A 19,734-nucleotide genomic window follows, 5' to 3' on the forward strand; every position below is an offset into this window, starting at 1 on the left:
GATGTTTTCATAATACTCTTCCTACCCAAGTCATTCTCAGCTAAAACTATCAGTGTTCTTCAAATAAAGCTGGAGTTCTTTGGCCAGGATTGCCAGCTTCCAGCTGGAAAATACCTGGAAATTTGGGGAGCTGAGCCTGAAAAGGGTGGGATTTGGGGAGAGCAAAGACTTCAGTTGGGTATAATGCCATACAATCCACCTTCCAAAGCAGTCATTTTCTCAAGGTGAACTATCTCTGACACTTGGAGATCAGTTAAAATAGCAGGAGATCTCCAGCCACCACCTGGAAGTTGGCAATCACATATTTGGGTCTTTTTTTGTGATGTTCCCCCTGTGTTGTCTTTGTTCCACTGTGACCTTCCCTGCAGTGAAGGACCTGCAAGGTCTCAGATTGGAGATGGAAAGGAGTTGCACCATATTGTTCCTCCACATTTCTGTACTCTCTCTTCCACACTTCACCCTCCCTGGTCTGCTGAAGATTCTCCTTTAATGGATCACCATAAATAGGTTGCTTCACCCATCAGAAGTGCCATGAAACTCTATCTCAGCTACAGCTGCCTTCTGAATCACACCCTTTTCCAGGCAGGGTTTGACAATGTGCCTGACTTCATTTGGCTGCCATACTCTATTTCTAACCTGGAGTCTGCAGCCTTATCCTACCTGTTCTGGGTGCCTCCTGGCTGCTGCAGCTGCTAGTTGTGTTGGTTTGTCTCAGCCAAGTTGAGTTGCCCCTGCAAGTCTGAAGTGTGTCCTGTTGCAGAACAATTTTTAAGTGACTTGAGGGGATATGGAAAACTCTGCTGGTGGCAAACTACTTATAGTAAAATCCATTTGCCATAAGCAAGGAGTAAGAGCAGCTGCCACAATGAGAGAGGGAATGCCTGGCAATTTGGTGGCAATGTTCTTGGAATATATAGCACTGTAATTCATGTCATTTATATGGAAAACCAAGGCAGGCCACATGAAAGTTTTTGGCCAATTCTACTGTAACCTAGAAATTTCTTGTTGAATCATCTGCCAATACTTTTTTGCTCTTTCACAAGTCCACCACATATGGTAGACAGAACCTTCATGTTTTTTACGTTTTTAACATCCGTCTGGCATCTTATTATTCATCTTTGCCAAGTTCCTAGAAGTCATTATACCATCTATACATCATTTTAAAGCAGTTCTCTTTAATACTATGACACGTCGAAAGCTTCATAGAGTTCTTCCACAAATATTCCCAAGTTTCCATCTGTATTTCTTTATTTACATTAATTGCTCACTTAATCATTTGAGATTTCACTACTTCATCTTCCGTAGACCATTTTAAAAGTAATTTATATAATTTTGAAATTAATTTTTCGTTGTCTGCAAGCAGAACTTTTTCCATTTCTGTTTGCTCTTTTCTTATTCCTTCAGTTTTAATGTCATTCTCCACCAAGCTCTTTATTTGTTGCATTTGAAACCAATCATATTTATTATTCAGCTCTTCAGCAGTTTTCAATTCTATTTTGCCACTTTGTATTTTTAATAGTTGATTATATGACAACCTAGATAAGGCTGCTAGGTTGTCATATAATCAACTATTAAAAATACAAAGTGGCAAAATAGAATTGAAAACTGCTGAAGAGCTGAATAATAAATATGATTGGTTTCAAATCTACGGCTCCGAATCGTGGGTTTTATACCGTCATCACCTGCGACTCCTTGAGCGCTTTCATCAGCGCTGCCTTCGCACCATCCTCAACATCCACTGGAGTGACTTTGTGACCAACACTGAAGTCCTCAAGAGGGCGGAGGTTACAAGCATCGAAGCACTGCTGTTGAAGACGCGGCTGCGCTTGGCAGGGCATATTTCTAGGATGGAAAACCACCGCCTTCCCAAGATTGCTCTGTATGGCGAACTTTCCACCGGCCATCGAAATAGAGGGGCACCAAAGAAGAGGTACAAGGACTCCTTGAAGAAATCCCTTGGCACCTGTCGCATCAACCATCACCAGTGGTCTGACCTAGCCTCAGATCGCAAAGCATGGAGGCACACCATCCAGCAGGCTGTCTCTTCCTTTGAGAACGCACGCATAGCTGGTCTTGAGGACAAAAGGAGATTGAGGAAGAATCGCACTGCTACAGCACCAACCCCAAATCAGACTTTTCCCTGCAGCCACTGTGGCCGGATCTGCCTGTCCCGCATTGGTCTTGTCAGCCACCAGCGAGCCTGCAGCAGACGTGGACTACTGCACCCTTCTTAAATCTTCATTCACGAAGTCAAGCCGAGAGAGAGAGAGAGATATGACAACCACTTTTCTTCACCCGTCTCAGCTGTTATTTTTATCACTTCTGCTGGCACTATCCATAACGGTTTTCTCTCATCTCCATATTTCTAATATTTCATCCATGTATTTAGCAAGCTGTTTCTTATATAATGGTGAGAGAAAAAGCCATCTATCTTTTTTCCCCCATAATACATATAAGCGTGCCAGCCAAATTTATTTCCATGACTTTCCAACGCTAAGAGTTTTTTGTTTAACAACATTATCCATTCTTTTATCCATACTAAGCAAACTGCTTCATGATATAATTTTAAGTCTGGTAATTGAAATCCGCCTCTCTCTTTTGCATCTGTTAAAATTTTCATTTTAATTCTTGGTTTCTTCCCCGCCCACACAAACTCTGAAATTTTTCTTTGCCATCTATTAAATTGTTTACTGTCTTTCACAATTGGAATAGTTTGAAACAAATACATTATTTTTGGTAGAATATTCATTTTAATTGCGGCTATTCTACCCAACAGTGACAAATTAAGTTTATTCCACTTTAACATATCTTCATCCATTTTACGCCATAGCTTCTCATAATTATTTTTGAACAAATCAATATTCTTCATTGTTATCGCCACACCCAAATATTTTACTTTGGAGGTAACTTCACAGCCCGTTAGTCTCTGCAATTCTTGTTGCTTATTTATTTGCATATTTTTACATAGAAGTTTTGATTTTTCTTTATTAATACAAAGTTCCGCCAACTCCCCATATTCTTGTATTTGGCTAACAACAAAGGTGTGACTTGTATGGGGTTTTCATTTATAAACATTATATCATCTGCAAATGCTCTGTATTTGTAAGTAAATCCTTTTACTTTTAATCCTTCTATTTCTTTATCTTCTTGAATTTGCATCAGTAATATTTCAAGAGTCATTATAAACAACAGTGGGGAAAGTGGACAACCTTGTCTTGTAGCTTTACTAATTATCATGTCTTCTGTAAGATTAGCATTTATACATAGCCTTGCACATTGTTCAGTATATATTGCTTTTATCATTCTTATAAAGCTTTCTCCCAGCTCCATTTTCTCCATTACTGCAAACATAAAATCCCAATTTAAATTGTCAAATGCTTTCTCTGCGTCCGCAAAGAATAACGCTACTTCCTTTTCTGGATGTCTTTCATAATATTCTACAATATTTACAACAATTCTGATATTGTCTCTTATTTGCCTTTTGGGAAGAAACCCCGCTTGGTTTTCCTTTATAAGGTTTATCAAATATTGTTTAAACCGTTCTGCCAAGATTCTTGTATATATTTTATAGTCATTATTTAATAATGAAATTGGTCTATAATTTTTTATGTTTGTAACATCTCTATCTTCCTTTGAAGTCAACAAAATAACAGCTTCCTTCCACGTATTTGGTATTTTCCTTTCATTCTTATCATATTCATCAATTTCTGAAGTTTCGGGATTAACTCCTCTTTGAGGGTTTTAAAAAATTTAGCTGTATATCCATCTGGCCCAGGTGCTTTCCCATTTTTCATTGTATTAATTGCTGCTTCAATTTCTATTTTTTCAATTGGATTGTTCAAAACTTTTCGCATATTTTCTGCTAAGGGCACTATTTTTATCTTTTGTAAGTACTCATCCATCTTTTCTTTCCTTATTTTAACACCTTTAAATAGCTTGGCATAATACTTTTTTATTCTCTTTTTATTCCTTCTTGATCTACCACCTCTCTTCCATCCACCACAATTTTATTAATAATTTTACTTTCTCTCTTTTTCTTCAGTTACCCGGCCAAATATTTTCCGGGTTTGTTTGCTCCCTTGAAAGATTTCTGCTGCAATCTTCAGATTCCATTCCAGTTCTTTATTTAACAAATGTCTCATTTGCATTTGTAATATTGTAATGTCCCTTATAATTTTCTTTTTCCCTGGCCTTTTTCTCAGTTCCTTTTCTTTTTTCTTTATTTCATTTTGAATGTCCAACATCTGTTTTTCTTTTGCCCTCTTATCTTTGTTATTCAATGTAATCAATATTCCTCTCATTACTGCTTTATAAGCATCCCAGACCGTCTGAAATTCTATATCCTCTTTATCATTTATTTGGAAGAAAGCTTTAGTTTCATTCTCTAGAGATGTCACTATTTCTTTATTCTGTAGTAAATCTTCATTCAATCTCCATCTTCTCAACTTCTTAGACAGTTTTGTAATCCACATTATTGGGTTATGGTCAGCCCCAATTTTAGGTAAAATCTCTATTTTCTTTGTTATAAGGCCTAAGTCTTTAGTGCCCCACAACATGTCAATTCTGGAAAATGTTTTATGTCTTGCTGAAAAAAAAAGTATAGTCCCGCACTTCAGGATTAAATTTCCTCCATATATTCTCCAAATTTTCTTGTTTGACCAATTCAAAAAAAGACTTTGGCAATTTTTCTTCCTTATTCCCCCCCCCCCAGACCTATCCAGTGTGTTCTTAATTGTTCCATTAAAGTCCCCCATTATCAAAACTTGGTCATAAGTCAGTTCATCAAATTGTTGTATAATGTCTTTTTAAAAAGCATCCTTTGCACCATTTGGTGCATACAGTCCCAATAACAACTTTTTTTGCATTTAATATTATTTCTACCGCTACAAATCTTCCATCTTTATCTTTAAACACTAATTTCGGCTCCAATTCTTGTTTAATATAGAAAATCACTCCCCTTTTCTTCTGTCAGCCAATGAATAAAATTCTAGTCCCAGTTGTTTATTCCATACAAATTTGTAATCCTTTTGTTTGATATGCACTTCTTGTAAACAAACTATATTACCATTTTGCTTTTTAATCCAATGAAACGTTGCCTTTCTTTTTTGTGGTGAATTTAGTCCATTTACATTCCAAGATAATAATTTGTAATCCATCATGGTGCAAATTCTTTATGTTCTTCATAAAACCTACGCAGTTCCTGTGTGCTTGTAATTGTAATCCTTTTTCCTTGCAGCTCAAAGCTCAGACCTTCAGGTATTATCCATCTATACCTCATTTCATTGTCACGTAGTTTTTCTGTCAATTTTTTGTATGCTTTTCTGTCATTTATCACTTGTCTTGGCAATTCATTCATGATTCTTACTCTGCTGCCTCCCACTATCAATGTCTTTTCAAAATTTTTATTCAAGATTTTTCCCACCATTTCTTTTGTCATATATCTTATAACCACATATCTTGGTAGATTATTTTTCTTGGCATATAGTGAGTTCACTCTATACATATAGTCATACATGCTTCTAGTTCCTTCAGGATCTTCCTCCAAAAATTCTGCAATTATTCTTATTATATATCCTTTCAAATCAGTCTCTTCATCCTTAGGTACTCCTCTCAGACGTATCCGGGTTTCTATCAATTTGCAGTCATGAATTACCACCTTTTCTTGCATTTTTAGCAAGGTGGAATAATGTACTTTCACTCTCTCTTCCACCTCTTGCACTTTCTTTGATGTTACCACAGTCTCATTTCTGAAACCTTCTATATCTTTCCTTAGTTCTTCAATGTCTTTTCTAATTTCTTTTTTAGAAGCAGTTATCATGTCTCTCACCCCTTTCATCATCCGGGCTTCCACTGCTTCTAATTGCTCTTGCATTTTCTCCATTGAGGCAGTCCTTGCACGGGTTAATTTATGCTCTGACATTTAAAAAAACACCAAAATTTTTGACCTCTCCAAATTAAATTTAAACTATCAGGTCTGATAGAGTAAGACTTGCCCTTTTCAATAAGCCTAATTTCGCCATCCTCAGAGCCTCCTGGGCTCAGATATTAATTTTTAAAGATTTTATTTCTTCCAAAATGGCAGTCGCGACTTTCTGCTTCCCTTTAAAAAAAAATTTCCTTCAAAAGGCTTCTAAAATAATTATCAGCGATAACGTCCAATAGTATTTACCTTATAATTGTCACCTCTGTCAGCTTCACCAATTTTTAATGTCCCAAACACTTTAAAAACTTTGTTTAAATTTTGGACCTCCTAGCAATGGCCGCCAATGTTTTCTATGATAGAGTAGGCTAGCTGCTTCAATGATTTCCCTCTTCCATCCAACACTTTCTGCTTTTCTTGCCACCAAATCCTGTTTTCACTGGTAAAAAGATCTCGCGATGTTTGACGTATTTCCTGTGTTGACTGTGAGAGCTATAAATCTGTGACGATGGGGCTTTTTCACCAAAACCGCAAGTAGACAAAACAATAAATTCCTTTCCACTTTTTAGCACTGTCCTTTAAACTTAAAAAGTTCATATTTCGCCCCTTCTCCCCTTCTTCTTCCAAGCTTTCTGAATCTCTATTTCCCACCTTCTGATTTTATTTTGTTTAACTTTAAATAGTCCCAGAATGAAGATAGTCATCAGTACCTTTTTCTACAGTTATCCAGATCCAACACCGGTCTTGTATAGCTTTAAATGATTAGCAATCTCAAAGAAGGTTAGGATCCTGTCGAGCTTATGTCAAATAAATGACACTGGAAACTTCTGCAGATGATGAATATGCAATTCGTCTTCAGAGACCCCTCAAAGGAGCCCCTCCCCTGGGACTCCCTTTTAGCCAAGGTAAATCTCCTCAGAGTTTTCTGTGCATATCGTGGACTGATCTCTGACTGAGAAAAGTATGCAGTAGGCATTAAATTACCCTCCACTACCCCGACCAGAAGTCCCAGCCTGCTCCCCTTCTGAGAAGCAATTCATAAGAACATAAGAACATAAGAGAAGCCATGTTAGATCAGGCCAATGGCCCATCCAGTCCAACATTCTGTGTCACACAGCGGCCAAATATATATATATATATATATATATATATATATATATATATATATATATATATATATATATATATATATACACACAGACACACACACTGTGGCTAATAGCCACTGATGGACCTCTGCACCATATTTTTATCTAACCCCTTCTTGAAGGTGGCTATGCTTGTGGACGCCACCACCTCCTGTGGCAGTGAATTCCACATGTTAATCACCCTTTGGGTGAAGAAGTACTTCCTTTTATCCGTTTTAACCTGTCTGCTCAGCAATTTCATCGAATGCCCACGAGTTCTTGTATTGTGAGAAAGGGAGAAAAGTACTTCTTTCTCTACTTTCTCCATCCCATGCATTATCTTGTAAACTTCTATCATGTCACCCCTCAGTCGACGTTTCTCCAAGCTAAAGAGCCCTAAGCGTTTCAACCTTTCTTCATAGGGAAGGTGTTCCAGCCCTTTAATCATTTTAGTTGCCCTTTTCTGAACTTTCTCCAATGCTATAATATCCTTTTTGAGGTGCGGCGACCAGAACTGCACACAGTACTCCAAATGAGACCGCACCATCGATTTATACAGGGGCATTATGATACTGGCTGATTTGTTTTCAATTCCCTTCCTAATAATTCCCAGCATGGCGTTGGCCTTTTTTATTGCAAACGCACACTGTCTTGACATTTTCAGTGAATTATCTACCATGACCCCAAGATCTCTCTCTTGGTCTGTCTCTGCCAGTTCACACCCCATCAACTTGTATTTGTAGCTGGGATTCTTGGCCCCAATGTGCATTACTTTGCACTTGGCCACATTGAACCGCATCTGCCACGTTGACGCCCACTCACCCAGCCTCAACAGATCCCTTTGGAGTTCCTCACAATCCTCTCTGGTTCTCACCACCCTGAACAATTTAGTGTCATCCGCAAATTTGGCCACTTCACTGCTCACTCCCAACTCTAAATCATTTATGAACAAGTTAAAGAGGATGGGACCCAGTACCGAGCCCTGCGGCACCCCACTGCTTACCGTCCTCCACTGCGAAGACTGCCCATTTATACTCACTCTCTGCTTCCTATTACTCAGCCAGTTTTTGATCCACAAGAGGACCTGTCCTTTTACTCCATGACTCTCAAGCTTTCTAAGGAGCCTTTGATGAGGAACTTTATCAAAAGCTTTCTGGAAGTCAAGGTAAACAACATCTATCGGGTCTCCTTTGTCCACATGTTTGTTCACCCCCTCAAAGAAACGTAACAGGTTAGTGAGGCAAGATCTTCCCTTGCAGAACCCATGCTGAGTCTTCCTCAATAACCCGTGTTCATCAATGTGCCTACTCATTCTGTCCTTGATAATGGTTTCTACCAACTTTCCCGGTATTGAAGTCAGACTGACTGGCCTGTAATTTCCCGGATCTCCTCTGGAACCCTTTTTAAAGATGGGGGTGACATTTGCTACCTTCCAGTCCTCAGGAACGGAGGCAGATTTCAATGAAAGATTACAGATTTTTGTGAGAAGATCCACAAGTTCAACTTTGAGTTCTTTCAGAACTCTCGGATGTATGCCATCCGGACCCGGTGACTTATTAGTTTTTAATTTGTCTATTAGTTGTAGGACCTCCTCTTTTGTCACCTCAATCTGACTCAGGTCTTTCAACACCCCTTCCAATATTAGTGGTTCTGGGGCGGGCAAACACTTCTCATCTTCCACGGTGAAGACGGAGGCAAAAAGTGCATTCAGCTTCTCAGCCATTTCCCCATCCTCCTTCAGTAATCCTTTTACCCCATGGTCATCCAAGGGCCCCACTGCTTCCCTGGCTGGTTTCCTACTTCTAATATATTTGAAGAAATTTTTATTGTTGGTCTTTATGTTTTTTGCAATATGCTCCTCATAGTCCCTTTTTGCCTGCCTGATCACAGTCTTGCATTTGATTTGCCACTGCCTGTGTTCCCTTTTATTAATCTCACTTGGACTGGTTTTCCACCGCCTAAAGGAGTCCTTCTTACCTTTTACAGCTTCCATTACTTTGTTTGTTAACCATGCTGGCCTCTTCTTATACCTGTTTGTGCCTTTCCTAACTTGTGGTATGTATTTTATCTGAGCTTCTAGGATTATAGTTTTAAATAGTCTCCAAGCTTCCCCAAGGGTTTTGACCGTATTTACCTTTCCTTTCAGTTTCCTCCTCACATGCCTCCTCATCTCAGAGAATTTACCCCCTTTAAAGTTAAATGTGGTTGTGGCAGTCTTTTTGGGCAACTCCCTATTTATACAAATGGTGAAATCAATAACATTATGGTCACTGTTCCCAAGCGGCGCAATCACTTTTACGTCTCTCACCAAGTCTTGGGCATTACTTAGGACCAGATCCAGGATCGCCCCACCCCTGGTAGGTTCTGAGACCATCTGCTCCATAGCACAGTCATTGATAGCATCAAGAAACTCAATCTCTTTCTCTCGACCAGAACACATATTGACCCAATCAATCTGTGGGTAGTTAAAATCACCTATTACGACACAGTTTTTACGTTTAGCCGCTATCTTTAATCCCTCCATCATATTATAATCGTCCTCTCTCTTTTGATTTGGTGGGCGATAACAAACTCCCATAGTTAAATTTCCTTTTGGGCCCTCTATTTCAACCCAAAGCATTTCTAAAAGGGAATCTAATTCTCTGACCTCAGTCTTACTGGACCGTATATCCTCTCTGACATACAGAGCCACCCCACCTCCAACCCTTCCCTCCCTATCCTTCCGATATAACTTATATCCAGGAATCACCGTGTCCCACTGATTCTCCTCATTCCACCAAGTTTCTGAAATTCCCACAATGTCTATGTTTTCTCCCAACACTAAACATTCCAATTCACCAATTTTACTTCGGACACTTCTAGCATTTGCATACAAACATCTATAATTTCCCAAGCAAGCTAGGCCCGCCACCTCTCTCCTGCCGCCTCGAGACTCTAGCAGACAGTCCATACTGTTTGTCACCATCACAGTGGACAACTCTGATCCGTTACTCGGTAAAAAAATAGAAGCCAACCCTTCATCTCTTTGAGACGAGTCCTCCCGAACCAGAGACATTCCATCTCCTGTTGGCTTTCCCCCAAGATTTAGTTTAAAAACTGCTCTGCCACCTTTTTGATTTTAAGCGCCAGCAGCCTGGTTCCATCCGGAGACAAGTGGAGACCGTCTCTTTTGTACAGCTCCGGCTTGTTCCAGAAAGCATCCCAGTGCCTAACAAACTTAAACCCTTCCTCCTTACACCATCGTCTCATCCACACATTGAGACTTCTAATTTGCGCCTGTCTCTCCTGCCCTGCACGTGGAACAGGTAGCACTTCCGAGAAGGCCACCTTGGAGTTCCTGGCCTTAAGTCTCCCACCTAGCAGCCTAAATTTCTCCTCCAGGACCTCACGACTGCATTTCCCCACATCGTTGGTGCCAACATGCACCATGACCACAGGCTCCTCCCCAGCACTGTCTATCAGCCTATCTACTACACGCGTAATGTCCGCTACCTTCGCACCAGGCAGGCAAGTCACCATACGGTCAATACGCGGTTTCGCCACCCAGCTGTCTACTTGCCTAAGGATCGAATCACCAACTACCAAGACCCCCCCTCTCCCCCTGCCCAGGGATGGTTCCTTGGCGCGAAAGGATACCGCTCACCAACCGAAGAAGAGGTCCCTTCTGAGGGCGCATTCCCCTTATCCTCAGCAAGGTGCCCTGTTCCCTCTGCCACATTCAGAGTGGGGCTCATCTAATATGCCCCCAAGAGTCTTCCCCAATTGCCTAACTGACCGTCTCTGCTTCTCCAGGGCAGTCACCTCGGCCTCAAGGGTACGAACTCGTTCCCTGAGGACCAGGAGCTCCTTGCATCGAGCACACACCCAAGACTTCTGTCCTGTGGGCAGATAGTCATACATGTGACACTCAGTGCAAAACACTGGAAAGCCCCCACCCCCCTGCTGGCATTCTACCTTCATGATATATATATTAAATATACAGTCCTCTTTAAATGCTGTTGTTTACGTGGCTCCCCTTCTGGAAGGTCAACTTACCTTATTGGGAGAACAAGGAAATCAGGGATCTGGGTTCCTGGTCCTTAGGAAGCCCCCAGGCAAAGAGCCACAGGCCAAGAGCGCAGCTTAAAATGCAAAGAGGGTGGAGCAGACCACTCCTAAGCAATCATCAACAATTACTCTCAATCAATCAATCAATCAATCACTTTCACCTTTAGCCCACTCACCCAAACGTACAGCAGTTCCCCAGCTATCACAACTCAGCCTTTTCAGCAGTCACCCAAGCCTCAGAATGAAGTCTTTCAAAACGCAGAAATTCTTAGCAACTTCTCCAGCTGTCTCAGCTTATCAGAGCTGCTCTGCTCTGTTCTGTTCCTCTCAGGCCTCTCTGAGATGTGCTCAGCCTTTGGCAAGGCGCAGCTTAAAATTCAAAGAGGGTGGAGCAGACCACTCCTAAGCAATCATCAACAATTACTCTCAATCAATCAATCAATCACTTTCACCTTTAGCCCACTCACCCAAACGTACAGCAGTTCCCCAGCTATAACAACTCAGCCTTTTCAGCAGTCACCCAAGCCTCAGAATGAAGTCTTTCAAAACGCAGAAATTCTTAGCAACTTCTCCAGCTGTCTCAGCTTATCAGAGCTGCTCTGCTCTGTTCTGTTCCTCTCAGGCCTCTCTGAGATTCAGCTCGGCATTTTCCAACCCCAGAAGTCCAAAAGCAAGACTTTCTGATGCAGTTCTCAGTACTAAACAAATTTTCTCTGGAGGAATACAAACAGCACCAACAGAATTCAGGGGCTTTTTTATGAGAATAGACTCCCTACACTGACATTCATCTGTCATTTAAACAGGACCCCCCTGCACTGACTGCACTGTACTAATTCTTTGAAACCAATATAGCCGGGATTTGAACACCTAGGTTGGGACAGGCAAGCCAAATCGATCTGTTAATACCATTTTTGCCACCCCACCTAATGTGAGCTGTGGCTTAATTGTCTTAATTTTAAACTGTTTTAATTGTTTAAACTGATTTGATTGTTTTATTGTGTTGGAAGCCGCTCTGAGCCCACTATGGGAAAGGGTGGCCTATAAATCTTTGGAAATAAATAAATAAATAATCTGGTCTTATGAGAAAAGGAATTTTTTTAATTTCCTCTCAGTGATTGATGTCTATGTTAGGCCCAACTACTACAAGGCCTTACATGAGAACACTAGTATTATAAACACAATACTAAATTCTCTCTAAAAAAAATAAACAAGTTAACTAATATGGGTATATGTGCATTACAAGTATATCTCTGACCTGCAAAATCAAACTAAATTTCTTTTTGAAAACTCTCAAATATTTAGGAGAAAATGAGTACTGATACATGGATGAGAGCAGAACACTGAGAACTTTTCAGATAACAACTGCCATATTAAAAGCATCTGATTTATGATAGAACCAAATAGCTTGCAGAGCTAATTTTAATTATTATGAAATCAAGTTCAAATAAGTTCCAATAAAATAAAGAAGGGTACGTTACAGTAAAGGTTGTTAAATATGCAGCAACTGCTAACAACTATGCTACTTTTGTTGCACAAAGCTAGATTGCTTTCATTAAGTAGCTCTAGAGCAAGGTGAGCAAATCTATGACTCCCTGGGACTCATGTAAAACTAAAGATTAAACAGAATATTTGTTATTTCATACCTTTTAGTTTCTCTCTGTTTCTCAAGAAGATTAATTGCAGGAAATAGGTCTTCTGACTCATCATAGCAAGAATTAATTTCTGGTAATGCAACATTATGGCCCATTTTGTCTGAAGTATGGCTCACTCTAGAAATAAGCTGCATATTGACAGGCAATACACATCCAGGAGAAGCTGTACATAGATGGTGAATAAATGGATAGTCCACATCTCTGGAAGAAAAATTAACATTAAAGCAACACTTAGTTATTTTCTGAATTTAAGTATATGTAGATAAGAATACAGGACCTGCTCAACATATTTAGCCACCACAAGTAGCTAAGCTGTCTCCCCAACTCCTGGTCTTGGAGCCCAGTAGTGTCAGCAGCAAGAAGACATGATGGGCACTTTTATGCACACTAAATGATGCACTTTCAATGCACTTTGCAATTGTATATCACTGTGTGAAACAGTAAAATCCACCTTCAAATGATTGCTAAAGTGCATAGCCAGAGGGCTGAAGGGACAGGAATAGCCTAAGCTGTCCCCTTCTCCCTATGGCCACAATCAGGGAAACTCATAGTTCTTTGGCAAATGTGACGTTGTGCTCCCATTTGTTGCCAAAGGCATCTGAAACAATATCTTTAGATTACAAATATAGAGAAAGAAGGGGGAAGGAACATGGTAGATTCTGGGACAGAGAAGGGGAGGAAGCCCAGGGGCCACTGGGGTGAAAGAGCCATTCTGCCATCATAGCACCCCAAGAGACCATTTGTGCCCCTTGAGCCATGAACTGGCCCTGAGTTACTGGAGAAATAATAACAAAAATATTTTTAAAAAACTTTTCTGTAGGGTCATCTAAATATGTCTCAAGTACATTTTAGCTTTACATATTAATTCCAAAAGTTCTTTCTCTATGCAGCTAGCTGAATATTTCATCTGCATAGAATATTTATACACTTCTATCTTGCTCTTCCAATGAAACGCCCAAAGCAATTTATGTGAAATTATTTCTCCGCAGGTACTATTTGATACCATACCATCTTAGCTTCAATACAAAAATCTGAAATGACAATGAAGTTTGTAAAGGTGAGACCATTCCACTAACTTAAAGCATTTTGGATGAGATGGAGTTCAGTTTTAGAAAATTAGCCACATTTATTATTTTAAAATAAATAAATGTTACCATTGTTAAATATTGCCTATATTCCCTGGAGCCTCTGTGTAAATGCTGGCCTACTTTTTAAAATTGCTTCATGGAGTCATCTGACAATAAAGGCAGAACTGAGGGCTAGTCACTCCTCAGTCTTGCAGGAATCAGGATACGTGTGCACATATATACCTTACTTCATTTAGAATCAGAACTATAATTTTTTTATGTTTTGATCTCTAGAGTTCTGCAAAGAAAAAGAAAAAAACAGCACCACCATACTATCTTACAAATATTACTTACATATTACATATCCATGTATTGTAGTAATAAATAACTGATAGCAACTGTCCACTGTCTAAAATTTATTTTCCCCCCCAATATCATATTGGGGAAATTATTCTGACCCTCTCTGGATCCAATCCCTAAGAGTATTCTGATCTGAGGAATTTCCTACATCAGCAATCTGTCTGCATAATACAGACAGAAAAGAACATGAATTATTCCTTTGTTTTAATTAGCATAAGCCTCTTTCTCCAAAAAATTAATGGTTTCAATATGTTACTGAATAAGTAATCCTAGGGTGAGTCTGGAGAAAAATAAAATATATTTTACTTGTAAAGATGTTTTAAAATCTGATTGTGCTCAAATGGCATTGAATTGAATGCACATAAGTGAAGGGAGAAGAGAAATGTGGATAAGTAGTAGATAAGCATTTGTCAGTCAATGCCTGTCTAGCCTAGAACTGCATAGTGATCTGTTGAACAAAAATATGAATCATTGGTATAAAACAGCTATTTTGACTCTAATTACATAAATATCCCAATTTTTGCCACAGATACTGTTTATACCATACTTTTTCAAACAAAAAAAAATATAATCCATTAAGTTTTTCAAACATGACATAGTTTATCCCCTTTTACTTATATAAACATGCTCATCTGATCAGCTGAAAAGCTGTCCAGCATTATTTATTTTTAGTTTTACTTTCACCTAAGATATCAGAAAATAACAACTGGAGCACACATTTCAAAGACTTGTTTCTTTATCCATAAAAGTGATTTAATGGACAAAAAAGTGGAAATACTTCTAACAAGAACTAAACTATTCAGAGCATGTTGCAGGTAAAGGTGTCTGTTTTTACAGTGCACGCTTTCCTAGAGCAGTCTATTTATCATCCTTTGAAAGAGAAGACAAGAAAAAACAATACTATGTGTGTGGCCTACATTACCCTCACTTAATGCACTCAATAACTTTTTTTCACAAAATCATGCTTTTTCTGCCTCACTGATCATCTGACAGTAACTTTTTATTGAAGTAAAATACTCATTGTCTACTGTCATTATTTGTTTTAATACATAATCTTGCTAACCAAATGAACTTAAATCAATGCAGATAAGCAATGGCATGCACAGGGTCACTTAAATGCCAATTTGACTGTTTCATAAACTTTGGCATTCTTTCCCTGTGACTCTATTTGTTACTTAATTGAAAGTAATATCCATTTACAAACTTCAGAGCTGCCATAAAAAGGCTCTCTTCCGTGTCCAAGAAACCTTTCAGGGCTCAAAGCACAACAAAAGCTAATAATTAAAGCTTCTTCCCCCTCCATCAACAAAGACGTAAATGAGCAACTTTGGATACTCAAAAATAAGCACAGCCCATGAGATATTATTGTACAGAAAAAGCACAAAACTAAATGAAAAGTTCAAGAAAAAAGAAATGCAACCAAGTAAATCTTATATGGGCAGCCCAATACCTAATACATCTTAAAACATTAATTCCATTGTACTGCAACAGGATTTATTCCCAAGTAAATGAACTTTATTTTGTAAGCAGATGATACCTTTAAAAGATATCAAATCAAAGTATACCCAAAATGGAGCAGATGTTCTAGGTAGGAAACTCTTTGTTTAATTTCATTCACCTATTGTCACAGTCACTAGAGACACAGTATTTTTGTAAATTTTGTATATATGCATATGAAATAGCACTGTTGGTATATTTATGAAAGAAATTATAAAGACTTTATGCTGAGATCCAAACTGCTGCATGTCTGTGCTAGCCCAACAAAAACTTACTTTTCTAAAAACAACTGATCACCATGCCGTATTTCAGGGGGAACAAGCCTCTTCAAAGTGCTTGGATTTTATATACACTCATAACTACAAAAACTCTCTTAGGCCTGACCAGGAAAAGTACAAACCATGCTTCGAAGAAGCCAATGGCAGTGAATAAGCAAAGTCAAGAAAGATATACAAGACATGAAGGCTCCCTATCTTAATAGAAGAATTTTGCAGAAGCACAAGTTGAGGCAAAATAGCTGTAAGGAGAGATGGAGAAGAATTTAGAAATACATTGACAAAGGAAACAAGAACTCTGTTAAAGAAGCAGACAACCATTCCACTAGAAGCAGACAACCATTCCCTCAGTGGACTTCGTACAGTTGGATTTTCAAAAAGCATTTGACAAAGTTCCTCACTAAAGGCTTCAAAGCAAACTAAGTAATCATCAGATAAGAAAGGACATGTTCTTTCAAGGACTGGAAACTGGTTTGAAAATAGGAAAAGAGAGTAGAGAATAGATGTATAGATGTGAAGTGAGATCCTCAAAAATTCATGTTGGGACCAATTACATGGTACAGGGGGTGAACAGGTAGAATAGTTTATTGATTACACCAAATTGTTCAGAATGGTAAAACCTTAAGGGAATAGTTAGGAACTGCAAGAAGACCTCACTAAACTGAGTGCATGAGCAATGAAAGTGTAACAGCAAAATGATACATACTGCGGCAAAAATCCTAATTTCACATACATATTTGTGGTATCTGAACTGGCAGGGACAAACTGATAACAAAATGGCAATGACCAGAGTGCAGATCATCAGGAATGGAACTTGAAATAAACAGTCAGAATACTGATGTCCTTATACAAGTCCCTGGTGTAGCTACAGAGCTAGAAGTGCTAAGAAAAGTGCAGAAAGGGATAACTACGAAGATCATGGAATTGGAGTGCCTGACCTATGAGGTATCCGGGGCGTTTTCATTTAGAAACAAAGTGACTGAGGGGTGATATGATAGAAATTTACAGAATTATCTATAGCGCATAGAAACTTTTCTCCCTCTCTCATAATACTAGACCTTAGGGTCAGCTTATGAAATATTAGATTTAAGACACACAAAAGGAAGTACTACTTAATACGGCATATGGTTCACCCATTAAATTCCCTGCCAAAAGATGCAGTAATAGTCACTGATTTAAATTGATTTATTGGATAGATTTATAGATAGGTCTGTTGTTGGCTATTAACCATAATGGCCTACCAAACAGGACCCCCAAGTTCTGAAGCAAACTGCCTCTGATTGTCAAATACTGGACTTTAGGCAGCAGGTAAGGGATCTTGTCTGCAGACTGTGCTTGTGGGCTTCCCTATGGCATAAAGAATCATGAAGTTGGGAGGGGCCATACAGGCCATCTAGCCCAACCCCCTGCTCAATGTAGATCAACCAGTAGTATCCATGACAAGTGTTCATCTGGCCACTGCTTGAAGACTTCCAGTGAGGGGGAGATTACCACTTTCCTACACAATTGATTCCACTGCTGAACTACTCTTACTGTTTAAAAAAATCCCTAATATCCAGTCAATGCCCTTCCACCCATAATTTAAATCCATTATTGCGTGTCCTATCCTCTGCTGCCAACAGGAATCGTGACAGTAGGCATTGGTGGAAGAAGAAAGAGTGACAATAGCTGTTGTAGGGAGAAAGAAGAGAGAGAAAGAGAGGGAAAGTGAGAGAAGTGATGTGGGGGAGACAAAAGGAAGCAGTGCTGTGGAAAAAGCACAGCAGCTCCTGCAAGTTTCTTGAAGGTGCCTGCTTGTTATTTAATAAAATTCAAATGTGCTTAAGTTTACTTGATCTTCATACTCCATGTGGAAAGAAGAGAGAGTGGTTGTTGTTGATCAAGATCTTCTAAGCTTCTCTGCATTTTAACTGGCTCAGCCTTTGGAAATGCTTTTCCTCTTATTTTTAGACTGCTTGCAGAATCAGAGGAAAACTCCTATAAGGAATAAAAGACAACAAAATGGAGAAAATTATTGAAATACCTTTCTATAGTTATTCAGCTGACTGAGGCTGCAATCACACACACTAAATAATGCACTTTCAATCCACTTTCCAACTCGATTTTGACAGTTCACACAGTAAAATCCAGTTGCAACTGCATTGAATATGGACTGAAAGTGCACTATTTCATGTGTGTGATTGCAGCCTAAATCTATTTGGTTAACAGGCCAAGAAATAACTTAATTATTTTCTCAGACACTAAAATGTTGGTTCTACATTATTTCCAACTGGGTGTTCTTTGCTTATCCCCATTACTAGATCTATGACTCCAGAACAAGAACATGCCTATGACCAACATATGTCAAGTCACACTACCACACTTGCAGTCAGATCTACATTGGGGAACTCACCTTAAAAAGCGCTCATTTGCTTGGTGCTGAGAGGGAGCACTGTGAAGGGGGAAGAAAGAGCTTTAAGTTTCTGTTCCATAGCACTTTTGGTAGGGACCCCCTCCTATAACTCTTTCCACTGGCAAAAGCATGGTGGGAAGGAAACCAGATGCTCCCTTTTCTCCCTCGCAATGTCAAGTGAATGAGCACTTTTTAAAGTGAGTTTCCCCCACTGTCTGTCAGGAAATCCTGTCGCGCACCCAAGACCCTATACTTTTCAGGCATATTGTGTAGTTTGGCCCTTGGTGTGGCTTCTATAACGGAAGTTCTGCATTGTAGAGTCAGCTGAGACTGAATACTCCCAATAAGAAGGTTCTGTGGCTGGGGAATGCAGACTCAGGTTTGGTGTGCCAACTCCCAACCCTTACCTTTGAGACTGGCATCAACAGTAAACACTCTGGGTGTGATCCTCGATCCTTCCTTAGTAATGGAGGCCCAGGTCACAAATGTTGCAAGACTGACATTTTTCCAACTGCTCCAGGTCAGGCAATTGGCCCCCTACCTGTCTTTTCCTGACCTAGCCACAGTAATCCATGCAATAGTCACATCCAGTGTTGTGTCTTGCAATTCGGTCCCTGAATTCACAACACAGCACGTGTGCGTGTGCGCAGAGGTGACCAGTGGGAGACCGCAGGTCACCGGATGTAAGCACGTAAATACACTCCGCCTATGAAGATCTGTGGCAGGAAGTTTAACTGGCCAGGATTGGACCTGGCCAGGTAAGAGGGTTGTTCTGGGAGATGTATATAATCGGGGACCTGGCCCCGCCATTTTCTCTTTGTGATGTACCCGCCAATAAAGCATGTTGCCTTCTACAAGTCTAGTAACTCAGTACATTACACTGGTTACGAGGATGGGATGCTAGCCAGGTAGTTTCCCCATCGGGACATCGCCGACCTGACTGGGGACAAGGAAGGCACGCAGCCCAGAGAGGCAGAAGTGCCCGCCGCCGCCATGGCAAACCTGAGTGGAATGACCGGCCACATCGCAGAGTTCAACCCTGCCAAACCCGAAAGATGGGAGACCTATGCAGAGCGTGTCGACTGCTACCTACGGGCGAATGTGATTACGGACAACAGCTGGAAGTGAGATGTGCTCCTGAGCATCTGCAGGGATGCCACATTCGGGATTGCCAAAGGTCTCTCGGCCCCCATGAAGATCACCGTGAAAACGTATGAGGAGATAGCCAAACTCCTGACCGGGCATTTCTCGCCCCAGCCATCCATCATCACCTGCCGATTCCTGTTCCACAAGAGAAATCAAGGGGTAGGAGAGACGGCCGCCATCTACCTGGCCGCTCTCCGCCAAATCGCGGGAAAATGCAGCTTTGACAAGCTGGAGAAAGCCTTGAAAGATCG

The 19,734-nt window shown here is 40.0% G+C and overlaps 1 protein-coding gene across 1 annotated transcript in view; it reads right to left on the bottom strand.

Annotated features, from left to right (window-relative positions):
• Window positions 1–19,734, bottom strand: part of TTC6 (tetratricopeptide repeat domain 6) — a 178,682-nt gene that overhangs the window by 129,596 nt on the left and 29,352 nt on the right. The window contains exons 6-7 of the mRNA XM_060262626.1: window positions 17,777–17,922; window positions 12,738–12,947 (exon numbers count right to left, since the gene is read on the bottom strand). Of these exons, the coding sequence (XP_060118609.1) occupies window positions 12,738–12,947; window positions 17,777–17,922 (356 nt within the window). The remainder of the gene's footprint in view (window positions 1–12,737; window positions 12,948–17,776; window positions 17,923–19,734) is intronic.

The sequence above is a fragment of the Heteronotia binoei genome, chromosome 21, assembly GCF_032191835.1.
Source record: "Heteronotia binoei isolate CCM8104 ecotype False Entrance Well chromosome 21, APGP_CSIRO_Hbin_v1, whole genome shotgun sequence".
NCBI lineage: Eukaryota > Metazoa > Chordata > Lepidosauria > Squamata > Gekkonidae > Heteronotia > Heteronotia binoei.